Raw genomic sequence first — 13,650 nt, forward strand, 5'->3', positions numbered from 1 at the left:
AGATGACTTTTTCACATATATTAGGAATAACAGTATTACTGTTAAACATTATATTAACTACTGGTAAGTTTTTTTTTATGTATATATACGTATAATTACTGGTATATAAATAAGTTCATTTAACTTCGCGTTTATTTGATTTAATAGCACAATATGGTGCTGCAGAATTTCAGGTGTTATATATATTATTAATTTTATTTTAAAGCGAGTTCATTTATAATATATTACATTCATCAATAAATATAGAAAAAAATAGACCAATCAATAAATATTCAAAAACAATACACACAAACATACAAACCTGGGACTAAGACATGATATTGGTTCCAGTACAAACAAACATAAAAAAAATGCTTTCTATTCTGGGTTAAGCCGCAAGATTATTACATTTATTCATATGTATTAATTATCGTTTACGTAATTGCAAAAACCATTATAAAACATACAAATTCACAATTATAACGAACGCCAAGTTCACAATATTGTAACGCATTACAGTATTAAAAAACAACGTCGAAAGTAATCACTGCAATCCGTAAATCGTACAGTAAAATAAATCCCTTTCCGCATAATTCAATTTTTGCACGTATTTCATATACAGGTATCATTTACAATTTATTTTTAAAACAAGTATAGCTAACGCTTAATATAATTTTATTCACTATGCAGGTCAACGTCCCTCCGCTATTGGACAAAATATGCTTGGTCAACGTAACATATTTGGGATGCAAGGAATGCAAGGAATGCAACGATTGTTAAATGCTCAGAGACAAGGAAGGCAATTTGGACTTAATGGAGGGGTTCCATCTCCTCCCGGTTTCCAACCATTGACTAGACAGTTGTCAAATATGTTACCAATGCAACTTCGAAATGCTTTACCGAGAAATCCATTTAATTCTCCCGGAGTTAGTGGTGTTAATACTGTGTTGAATGGAGGAGGACAAGGTTTTACAGGTAGATTTGGGGGAGCTACAGGAGACGAATTGACGAGACAACTGTCTCCTGTTCCTGCAGATGGTGCTTCAACGACTGGGTTTGCTGGAGCAGGTTCCCAGACAAATGGTGCCACAACTGGAGGTGGTGCAACAGCTCCATCTCAAGGCTTTAATGGGGCTCAATTTGGAATTCCCTCGTTCCCCGGTTTTAACCGAATACAAGGACAACCCTCAAATTTTGCCTTTCGGAGACCAGCTGGTATGCCTTTTGGACAACGATTACCTGGAGGTTTTCCAGGTCAACAACCAAGAGGTATCCCAGGTCAACAACCAACAAGAGGTATCCCAGGTCAACAACCAAGAAGTGTTCCAGGTCAACAACCAAGAGGACCTAGAAATCAACCCCAGGCTGTTATGCCTCAAAATATTGGTAGTATTGACATGAGCAGTTTACAGCCAGGACAAAATCTTGGTAGTGGGATCCAACAAACTATGACGTTCCCTTCTCAAACAGCTCGCGCACAACCAGCAGCAAATCAATTTCCGACAGCAAACGCATTTATTCCCCAGCAAGGTCAAACCCCTGAAAGACCGTCACAACAGACAATTGGGATGCAACAAACATTTAGACCACCACAAATATTTGGATCTGGAACACAACAAAATTTTGGAACACCTCAAAATTTCGGAGCACCGCAAAATTTCGGAACACCACAAAATGTCGAAACGCCCCAAAATTTCGGAACACCACCAAATTTTGGAACGCCTCAAAATTTTGGAACACCACAAAACTTTAGATCAACACAATCTATCGGAACTCAGCAGCCATTTGCACCACAACCAGCTAATATTGCTAATAGAGGTGCAATAGCACAACCATCAGGAGTTCAATCCGTAGCATTTCCTTCACAGACAATTACACGACCTCTGGGGTTTGGTAGACCTACATCGGTAGTAAACATTCCCCCTGGTGCACCTGCACTTTTACCAGGTGAAGTTGAAATAGCACCACCAATTAGTCCAGCTGATGCTGCAGTATTGCAAGGAGGTGCTAACGGTGGTCCTCCTACGGCTGTTTCGGAAATTATTACAATATCTGATATAAATGGAAATATATTATATAGAGGCGTTGATTTGTCTGATACAGATATAGAAAAAATTACACAGCAGTTAGTTAATAATATGACTAATGAACAAGCTGCAGCACAGGCCAACAAAGGTCGTGAGCTAGAAGCTCAAGGTCAGCTCGACTCAATTGGCATGCCACTGTCTGGGTCAACAGGTCAAAGTAAAACCACCGGAGGACAAACAACATCTGGATCACAGCAACCTCCACAGCAACCTCCACAACAGCCTCAAACATCCAGTGGATTTACTGGTCAAGGATTTTCTTCATGGGGACAACCTTCACAAGGATTACGTTTTCCAGGTCAGGGAAAGGTGCAGGTAGTCGGTGATAGTAGGACTGTATTGAATTTGATAGACCCTCCTATTAACCAGGGTTAGTGTAGATAATATGTAGATTGTAGTGAAGTAGATGATATGAATAACAGAAATAACGTAGACCGCATGTGTAATCATATTTCGTATTTTTTTAAAACGTAAATATCCATTATATATAGCATACAGCAAAAGTGTTGTATCAATGACGAGAACTTGTAGAACTTCAAATAATAACTCGAGGAACCCTTCATACGCATATTTTTACTTACATGCTACTTTTTCATCACTTTGTTGTTCCGAATTTCATTTAAAAGATCAAATCGAAATTCCATCCACAAAATGTTATATAAAAATGATATGTTATTGATCTAACCATTTCCGTTTGAAAGACATGAAAATATTAGGGGGTAAACCGGATTCGTTTTTGCTGTCTTAATCATTTAAGTTATAGTGGTGTATGGAAATTTTTTTTTTTTTAAAACTTACGACTTTGCAGCGTGACGTGGTCACGAAGTTGTACTTATTTTGTAGATATATTGAGAGTAATTGATTTCTACTGTAAAAATGAATACGGGAGACTACACCAGAGATATTTTATATCATTAAAATGAAAACGTTCATAGCAATAACATATTAATTTTAAATAAAATTCAGTAGACGGATTTCGATAACTTATATTTTAAAATTTAAATAATGATTTGTTTCGCCATTGTTTACGTAAATTCTATACATTCGAAGATCTGTCTTACAATTTTGTTACTTGGTTGTATGTCTGGAAGCTACATGTATAATTTTGTTGATAGTCAGATGCCGTTCAACGAGTTCTCAATGCATGCATGTATGCTCTGTATATGCCTCCATTTAATAATGTGTAAAATTAGGATCAACACCATGAGTTATGGTGTAAATGAAATTTTATAAAAATCCGAAATGCAGCCCCTTTACGTATACGTAGGCAATGTATTCGTAATATTTTTATTTATTTCATCAGATTTTAAGGAAACTTTGGATGAATTTAGAACTCGTTGAACTGCAAACGACAAATGTCTCACTTCCCGAGATACAGCCAATTAAAAATGTGTAAAATAGTTGAATGTGCGTAAAAGGCGGCAAATGATATGGTTTTTTTTCGCTTTAAATTGTGTGTTCTCGAAAATCCGTCAACAGATTTTTTATTACAAATTATATGTTATTGCTGTAGACATTTCCGTTTTGATAATATGATTTATTAGTGGCTAGCCGAATCCGTTTTTTTTTTTCAATAGAAATCAATAAGTTTCATTGAGTAGCGCAATAAAGGGTCAAGAAGACAATTTATAATTGTAACGTCGTGACGGCGTCACGCTTCAAAATCGTATTTTTCATGATTTTCCTACATCACTCATCAAATGATTATAAAAGACAGCAAAAACGAATAAGGTAACCCCCTTATATGGTCTTGTCGTAAAAGCGGAAACGTTTCTAGCAATAAAATATAATTTTTGATGACAGATTTTTCGAGAAATCGCAATTTGAATCTATAAATTATAGAAAGTACATATTTTTCGAATGTTTTTACATACATTATATGTTTATAGACCTATTTCAAAAAGGTTTAATTGACTTTATCTCTGTAAGTATAAAAGCTACATATGATTTTTCTCCATATTAAGATGCAGTTCAAAGCGTTATAAATGCATACAAAACTTCATCAAGATCTTAAATATCGCCTATATAATATAGTATGGGGTCTTTCGCCATTTTAAATGTCAAATGACAGCAAATGATTGGACCATATAAATTATGAAATCAACTAATTTTAATGCAGGAAGGTTATTTATTTATAATAACATTTTTAATTCAAATAAAGACAATTATTTTGCACAATAATACCTTTTTCCTGAACAATTCTTTAAAAAATGTGTCATTTTTTCAAAACTTGTACTTCTGAAACAAACGGTGACCTATACTTTGCATACTCATTTTGAATAAAACGTCAAAAGCTACATTTGTCATAGTATGGACAAAATTCTATCATTCTCTGTGTGTGTTTATACACCCATTCTTTCTTAACAATTATTCAGTGCGAGTCTGCTGTAGAAAGGTCTTGTTATTTGAGATATCAGCAGGTCTAACATAGAATAATACTTGGAATTGACATCTTTTGATTTGGTTTGATGTCCTTTTGTCTAGATTTTATAGGACCTTTCTAGGATTATTCTATTGCACCCTTTTCTTCAAATTGTCACTCTCTTAGAATTTGTAGTCAATCATTAACAAATAATTATATGCATACTTGCATAGTGATAAATGCTGTCGTCTTGTCTAGGTGAAAGGGGTATACTTATATAATTTTCAAAACATCACCGACCATGGAATATGTTTTCTATTTTACAATAAATCATAAAATGCCATTTTGATATCTAAAGATAGCCATATTGGTATCAAGTTAAACATAAAATGTTCAGAGGAAATTCAAACGTTTGCCAATTAGTGTACTTGCTATTGTTCATTTAAGGAAATTGTCAATAAATTATATACGATTAAAAATTAATCCTAGAACTTACGAGCAAAATAAAATATTTAGAAATACTAGCAGTCTGTCCGCTGTTAAAATAAACCCCAATAGCATGGTTTAGGTTAGAGTCGTTTCCTTGTGTGTTCCTAGTTCAGCACAAAAAAAACAACAATAAACACTGTCTACTTTTGAAGGTTTCCCTGTAGAGTTACATTGTGCAAATAGCCCTAATTTTTGTTTCTACTGAGAGTATTTACTACATCTGTTTAGATTATCTAGCTTGTTTGTTTCTATTGAGAGTATTTACTACGTCTGCTCAGATTCTCTAGCTTGTTTGTTTCTACTATGAGTATTTACTACGTCTGTTCAGATTCTCTAGCTTGTTTGTTTCTACTATGAGTATTTACTACGTCTGTGCAGATTCACCAGCTTGTTTGTTTCTATTGAGAATATTTACTACGTCTGTTCAAATTCTCTAGCTTGTTTGTTTCTATTGAGAGTATTTACTACGTCTGTTTAAATTCTCTAGCTTGTTTGTTTCTATTGAGAGTGTTTACTATGTCTGTTTAGATTATCTAGCTTGTTTGTTTCTATTTAGAGTTTTTACTACGTCTGTTCAGATTCTCTAGCTTGTTTGTTTCTGTTGAAAGTATCTACTACGTCTGCTCAGATTCTCTAACTTGTATGTTTCTACTGAGAGTATATACTACGTCTGTTCAGATTCTCTAGCTTGTTTGTTTCTACTGAGGGTGTTTACTACGTCTGTTCAGATTCTCTAGCTTGTTTGTTTCTATTTAGAGTTTTTACTACGTCTGTTCAGATTCTCTAGCTTGTTTGTTTCTGCTGAAAGTATCTACTACGTCTGCTCAGATTCTCTAGCTTGTATGTTTCTACTGAGAGTATATACTACGTCTGTTCAGATTCTCTAGCTTGTTTGTTTCTACTGAGGGTGTTTACTACGTCTGTTCAGTTTCACCAGCTTGTTTGTTTCTACTGAGAGTATTTACTACGTCTGTACAGATTTACTATCTTGTATGGAATTGATATTCTAACACTTATAAATCACTGCAAAATACTCTTCTCCCTTTATTTTGTTATCGACACGTAACATTTTTAATGTATATAGAGTAAAATAATTCCGAAACGTTAAATAATTCCAAACCATATGTGGACGTTTATTTATACCTGTATAGAGAAATGACCACTAGCGCCTTCTTTGTAATGTTATCCATGTTTATTGTCTCATTTACATGTTCGTATGTCTCACTTATTCTAATGTATTTACTTTTTTTGCATAATATATCATAAATTCATATATACTTTTGTGTTATTCATGATTTCGCGACATTTTAGTTCGAAATCTCCAGATCTTAAGCACTCCTTACAACATTGAACAAACACCTTATTCGGGAAAACCAATTTAAGGTTAATTTGTCGAAAGATATTCAGACGTTTCATGAAATTAAAGTTAACTCCTTTCCCGTCTGTAAAGCTAATCCACTTTTTTGGTGGTCATGGAAACAATTCGGCGCACGCCACTCGTGATTGTTTTCGTCAACATGTTTGCAAAAACCTCTTTCTCAATGAATCTCCAAAGTTTTTACATTTGCTTTCTAAAATTAAATGTAATTTCTTGACGCCATCAGAGTCTTTGCAATACAATTTCTGTGCTATATCAATGCTAACCATATTCTAAATTGATGACTATTGCTGTATTTTGTTGTGCCTTGTTATGATGTGTGATTGCATATCTAAAGTTTCCTCTAGAAACAACAACAAATTAGCTAATAATAAAATGTGTAATATGGCCATAAACGATTGATCTATGATATTAAAAAAAAAATCTTGAAATCAATTTTTTTTTATCTTAGAGCCCGAAAATTTATCGGTTGTTGATGTTTTCAACAACAATAATTTTTTCAGCGTAAGCCAGCCAAGATTGTGCGTAATAAAAATAAAATATACAGTTTGTTTTTCGACTGTGGGTTGCTGATTCAAACTATGTTGAAAAAAATGCTATTGAATGGATGTCACATAAGATAACAATTCAGTGGTTGTCGTTTGTTGCTGTATATCATATTTGTTATTCGTTCATTATTTTGTACATAAATCAGGCCGTTATTTTTCTTGTTTGAATTGTTTTACATTTGTCATTTCGGGGCCTTTTATAGCTGACTATGCGGTATGGGTTAATTTTACCTATTGTTGAAGACCGTACGGCGACCTATAGTTGTTAATTTCTGTGTCTTTTGGTCTCTTGTGGAGAGTTGTCTCATTGGCAATCATACCATATCTTCTCATTTTTATATAAACCCAAAAAATGCTCGAGGATGTGACATTAAACTCATTAAATGCTCGTGGATGTGATAAGTTAACAAACTCATGAAATGCTCCAGGATTTAACATGAGATAACAACCTCATGAAATGTTCTAGGATGTGACATGAAATAACAAACTCATGAAATGTTTTAGGATGTGACATGAAATAACAAACTCATGAACCGTTCTAGGATGTGACATGAAATAACAAACTCATGAAATGTTTTAGGATGTGACATGAAATAACAAACTCATGAACCGTTCTAGGATGTGACATGAAATAACTAACTCATGAATGGTTCTAGGATGTGACATGAAAAAAACGAAGCTCATGAAATGTTCAAGGATGTGACATGAAATAATACAGCTCATGAAATGTTCGAGGATGTGACATGAGATAACACAGCTCATGAAATGTTCGAGGATGTGACATGAAATAATACAGCTCATGAAATGTTCGAGGATGTGACATGAAATAACACAGCTCATGAAATGTTCGAAGATGTGACATGAAATAACAAAGCTCATGAAATGTTGGAGGACGCTTTTCGGTAACCATAAAACAAAATAACAACAATTTCATAAACGTTTAAAAACAGAGGTACCCAAAAATGTACGAAATATGTGTTATAGACTAATTATACATAAAGCGTTCATACGAGACAAGTATTACGTTGATGCAATTTTTTGAGGTTTGACTTCATTTCACAAATGTTTCACTGAAATGTTCATTTGATAAGCTTGAGTCTGGATACTTTTAAAATCAATTATATTTCTATATAAAACATAGGTTATTAACTTATTGAAAGCAACTTTAAAAAACCACGCAATTTTAAAGTATTTTTTTTATAACATCGAAATCATAATACAACACTCACGCGAATATTTATCTAGAATAATGGTAGCTATATGTCTGTCGTGTTTGTGGCAGAGAACGGTGAATGGTAATCGTGTAATGCTTTAGCTCTGCAACTACTAAGTTTATTACACACACCTTGTGTGAGTGTCTAACTGTAATTCTAAACAGGTGCTACCCGCGGTAATTGTTTCTAACAAATAGATTTTGCATGTTTGCTTTACTTGTCACCACAATGTCACATGGCTCGTTATATGCTTACCAACCCTTTCAATCAAAATTTTACAGTCCCATGAATTATTTTGATATGACTATAAATGATTTTTGAACAACATGTCTGCAAAGAGCGGATTATTACATATTTCTTTACTAAAAAAATCATATTCACAAACGAGACTAGGTGACAGGAAATGTTAAGCCACCATGTAGTTGAAGGTTTTTCATGACCATAGTATACACATCAAAATCAACTCTTCTGCCATTTCAGTTCCCTTCGTGTGCCCATTATATTGCCTTTAGAAAAGGTCATACAATCTGAGGATGATAAGGTATCGTATCATTAAAGACACTCCTATATGTTTGCTTAACACATACTATCTTTAATCACCATTTTCTTCGCGAAGTGCCTGTACCTAGTCAAGAATATGGCAGTTATAACGTTTCATTTTTTGTTAGTTTTTATGGACTTCCCTTTTTTTGAATTGACCTTGGAGTTCGGTATTTTTATTATACTTTTTTAATCCTCTATGATAGTTTGCACTGGAATAATACTTGTTATTAACTGTGCTAGATTTCTTATCTCGGTCCTTTATGAAAAAACAGTTGTACTTTTTGACACGAGTGTGCTATTATTAGTAAATTAATATGTGCTGATTGTTGGGAATCTCTTGTACATTTATTCTTATTTATTCCTTTGTATTATCTGTTTGATTGTCCTTATCCCAATTCTATTCAGTGTAATACAATACTACATTAATAAAGTCCATATATTAGTTAACCTAAATAATAGTACATTTTTGTATAGTATCGCTTCTGAAACTATACAACGTGAAAACTGATGAGTCGGGGGCAATAGAAAATCAATTCATTCTTCAAGCGAATAAGCTGACAAAATAGTATCTTTAAGTCGATAAAATCACTGTTTTAAAGTCATTTCGAATTATAGTAAACATTTTATTCCCGCCCCCATGAATTATTTCTTAATTGTGAGTAGTTGTACCGAATAGACAGATTATAGTGCTATGTGATGGATACAGCACTCTCTTACGATTCCTCTCTGCACGTGACAGAACCGATGCAACAACTTTTCGACGGATCCATCGTAGGTGGTCTTTTGCACGGCTATTTTTCTGTCCCTATTCAAACATTTCCCACCTTTATTCCACTTTGAAATAGTATTGATCTGTCCTGAATATGTATTAAATGTTTGCCACTGAAAATTCTACTCAAAACTTTGATAAATCAATCAATCGATGTTAAAAATTACATTTTGTTCAATTAGGACACACGTGAGACTTTTGCAAAATCAATTTTAAAACGTTTTAGACTACCGCTGGATAAATTAGGGCATGCTGGATTATTGCAGAATGCTGCTTGGCATCCGACCATCAACGGTTCCGTTAAAGACTTGATGCAAGGGTTTTTTTTATATGCACGAGGCAACTGTTTAACTTCCCAATTCTAACCGTCACCTTACGTGACTGCATATTTATACATCCCGCACACTGAGCCCACATTTCCGGTTTTTGATAAGGTTCGTAATAGTAATTTGTGGACTTGTTCGTCTTTTCGTAGTTTTTCGTTTTAATGTCCCCTTGGTATCATTAGCTTCTTTTCTACATAGGAGATCTTCGTAAACATGCTTTTTACAACATTTTTAATAACTGAACGTGAAAAAGGAAATATATAACAAAGCATAAATCAAAATCCGTTTCATGTTTTATTAATTATAAGTTCTAGCCAAAATTATTGGCCTAACATTTTTCTCATAAAAATGCTGGTCAATATAAGCCAATTTATCCCGTATTTTTATGTATAACAAATGGTCAAACAATATCCTTTGTAAATGTCGTACAATAGATTAAATGAATTGGTGTAAACAGTGGCACCTGTAAAACATTATACCTAATATATAATGTCTTAATTCACATGTCGTCTAACAGTACGAACCATGTACGTAACAGAAAATATTGTCAGCTAACCATTCCTTTGTATTAGGTATCAATTGATCAAGGGTAGATTGAGAATGCGTCAAATATTACAACGTTTGTTTTAAAACAAGACTTATAATGATTAAGACTAATGGTATTGTCGTCAATAACACATTGTATTATATAATGGCCATTTGTTACATTTGTATGTCAAGAATTTGATAGCCAACATGAATATGTATTCTGAAGTGAAATGATTAATATTAAATATATGATTAAATGATTAATACAAACATATAAAATGTCACAAATAATGTGATGAAATCAAGAGAAAGGATTAAAATATACGCAAATATTACACATATTGCTTTTGGTTATCTATTGAACATAATGACATGTCCATATATCCTAATTTTGACGAAGAATACGGTATATTGTATTGTGACGTCGTGAATATTTAGAGAACGTTTTGAAAAAGAACTTGACCCACCCTTTAAATGGCTTAAAATATTGCACTATAGTAAACAGGATTATCCAAGTCTTAATGTGTTCTTTATTAGATATAATTAATTTTAATACTATAACTGCTAATCATTATATCCCCACAAGAACTGTTTGTACATTCACGTTTGTGGTAAAACTTGCATCAAATTAATCATCAATAATGAACTTTTTGTAGTTATCAGAGCACAAACAACTGGTAAATTAATACAATCTTGTGCTTTATTTGTGGCATGCGTTTTAAAAAAAGATTTGTAATGCTTCTAGATACTTTCATAATAACACATTTGTATGTGGATATATGGGAAGTTAAATAAATCCTGTTGAACTAAATTCTTGTTTGTATGATGTTTAAGCAATGTCAATATCATAATCTTCCTCGTGTTTGGTCAAAAATTATAAAAATACGGCTTGCCATTGCTAAATATGATGTAGCACTAGTACTTATTGCTTATTGCATGATGTCGTATGGAATTTGAGAATACCTATTTTGCTTCAGCTAAAGAAAATTAACACAGATTACAATGTATCTAGAAATACTCTTTTATAGATAGAACGTTTAAAGCATTTGATCTTATATCTATTTTCTTATTTTTATTCTACAGGCACTTTGTTTATTAGAGAAACTCTAACTTTCTATTCAACCACATTTAATCATATATCAAACGACTAACAGTGTAAAAAATCCTAAATTATTAATTATCAAATATATTATAGTGCTTAAAATAAGTAAACCATGATTGAAGAAATGTATAATTTTGATGAATTATCAATATACTAAGCTTGTTATATCTTAAACTGTCTTCATTCTATTCAACAGTAGCACCAGCCAGAAGAACACGTCGATAGTACGTCTGTATACAGACAAATTTTGCGTCGTAAGTATCACAAATTAAAACACTACTTTTTTTTAAGAAATGAAGAGATTTAAGAACATGTTGTGATGCCTATAATTGTAAAAGAAAAAAGTGGGAATTATTCACGGAATACGTTTAATACAAACAGGAAACTAACGACTTAACTTGGATAGTTTATCAGTATTAAAGGCTAACGACGCAGTCAAACAAGGATATAAAATTCCTCCTGTTATTTTATACCAACAACTCAATTTGAGTATGTGCAAAATGAAATTCTAATTAGGATTTGGCATAAAGTTTTTTTTTTTAATTGTTGGATACCTTCTAAATAAAATTTATTGCACATGTAGATAATTCTACAGGAGATATATACTTTTACAGATATATTGTAATCTGATTGACTAAGATTTCGTTCAACTGTCACCCCTCAGACTAGTAGCATCTCAGAGAACCATTTTCTTTATTAGTAATGTTCAATTTCCTAAGGTATAGAGACTAAACTAAACAAAGCCAGCTTTATTTTTAAGAGTTACTGTTTATTTGTAAACTTCTGCACAACTGTGTGTGGGTTGAACATTTTTCTCTAACTTTTACTGTTTTCAAATCAATATTATTTTTTTCCAGAAAATTACAAGCATAAGACATTATTGAGTATCGCTGTTCAACAAACAGTTGAACTAAAATGGTCAAATTCTTTGAGAATACAATGATCAAATGAAATAATGTTATGATAAAAGGGCATGATTAAATATGTAACGGATGTATTAAACATAACTTATCGATGTTAAAAACATAACTGTGTCGTAAATTTATTGTTATTTCCCTGTTTACTACACTGTTACTCTAACGATAACAGTTTTTATGTTAATAGTAAGTGCATCATAATACGAATATTATGCAATAGATGAAAAAAAATTAACATGTTATGAAAATTATTCTCTAATTATTTCCCAACATTTTTTTTGCAGCAAGACGAAACTAATATGTGAGGGGCTTTCATATGTCAACCATTGAAAAGTAATCTAATTACAAAACACAGAGACTGCTTTTGAAACAGCTTCTTTATACTTTAACAATAGAAGTTTAGTTTTTGATAGTTTAGATGATCGGACTATGCAGTTATTTCTCAGAAATCAATTAAAGAGTATGCTTGTATGATCTGACAATGCCTACATAAGTTTATACACCAAAAAGTAAACTACAAGTCATATAATAGTGTCTTTATGTTTCCTTTATATTATGTTGTTAAATGGTCATTAAAGAATAAAAAAAAAGTTATTATTTTTAATACTGATTATTTTATCGGTAGCTGAACGCTTTATATTGGAAATGGAAATGTTTTTGTTGTTGTTTTACTTTGTATATAGCAGTTCAATAAAACATACATGTGTTTATGGTTGTGATTATGTAAAACAATTATTTCGCCTATTTCCACAAAATTTCACAAAAAAGATTACAACTCGCCGACTGCAATTTAAACCAAATACAACACATACTTTTGTTTACCACAGCACAAATTTGTCCTCGTTATTGAGTATCTAATACTTTACACATTATCTAATCTATAACAAAGAAACTGTAACGGAGCCTTTTCTTTTCATATACAGTATATATGTTCTTTTTTACCTCCTAAAGGAGAGTTAAAAAACCACGCTTAATCAATTGATAAAAAAAATGAAGTCAAATGTACATGGAGTCAAAAATGTTATGTTCAGTTCAAATGAATAGAAAAGTACGCATCAGCGGCTCTTTTCACAAAAAAAAAATTAAGAGTAAAAATACTCGTAAGTCATATACACATTTCAGTATAACTTACGATCAATTTTAATCGTAAGATTTTTTGTGAAAAGAGTCACAGTAACGGAAGGTACAGTTGGTCGGAATCACTAAGTAATGCTCCAAATTTGTAGATAACATATTGTTTGGAAGGTCTCTAACTGGTCAGGTTCCAGTTCGAAATCGTCAAGAAATACAGGAAAGCAAATAATAGCAAAGTTCTTCATCAGACATGTTTACAAGGAAGACACTGAAAGTTATTGGATTGATATTATAGACTTCACACCAAAACATATCACGTTTGTTGTCGAGATAG

The 13,650-nt window shown here is 32.5% G+C and overlaps 1 protein-coding gene across 3 annotated transcripts in view; it reads left to right on the forward strand.

The window, feature by feature from the left end:
- LOC127730753 (collagen alpha-2(I) chain-like) overlaps positions 1-12,950 on the forward strand; it is a 23,112-nt gene extending 10,162 nt beyond the window's left edge. The window contains exons 2-6 of one of the 3 annotated variants that reach the window (XM_052239279.1): positions 1-63; positions 670-2,436; positions 10,880-10,900; positions 11,522-11,579; positions 12,527-12,950. The exon at positions 1-63 is cut by the window's left edge and continues 21 nt beyond it. In XM_052239279.1, the coding sequence (XP_052095239.1) occupies positions 3-63; positions 670-2,436; positions 10,880-10,900; positions 11,522-11,550 (1,878 nt within the window). In that variant the 5' untranslated portion in view covers positions 1-2 and the 3' untranslated portion in view covers positions 11,551-11,579; positions 12,527-12,950. The remainder of the gene's footprint in view (positions 64-669; positions 2,437-10,879; positions 10,901-11,521; positions 11,580-12,526) is intronic. The other 2 variants (XM_052239280.1, XM_052239281.1) reach the window with 2 other exon arrangements.
- Positions 12,951-13,650: the final 700 nt, after the last annotated feature.

This window comes from Mytilus californianus, unplaced genomic scaffold, assembly GCF_021869535.1.
Source record: "Mytilus californianus isolate M0D057914Y unplaced genomic scaffold, xbMytCali1.0.p SCAF_2, whole genome shotgun sequence".
NCBI classification, from domain to species: domain Eukaryota; kingdom Metazoa; phylum Mollusca; class Bivalvia; order Mytilida; family Mytilidae; genus Mytilus; species Mytilus californianus.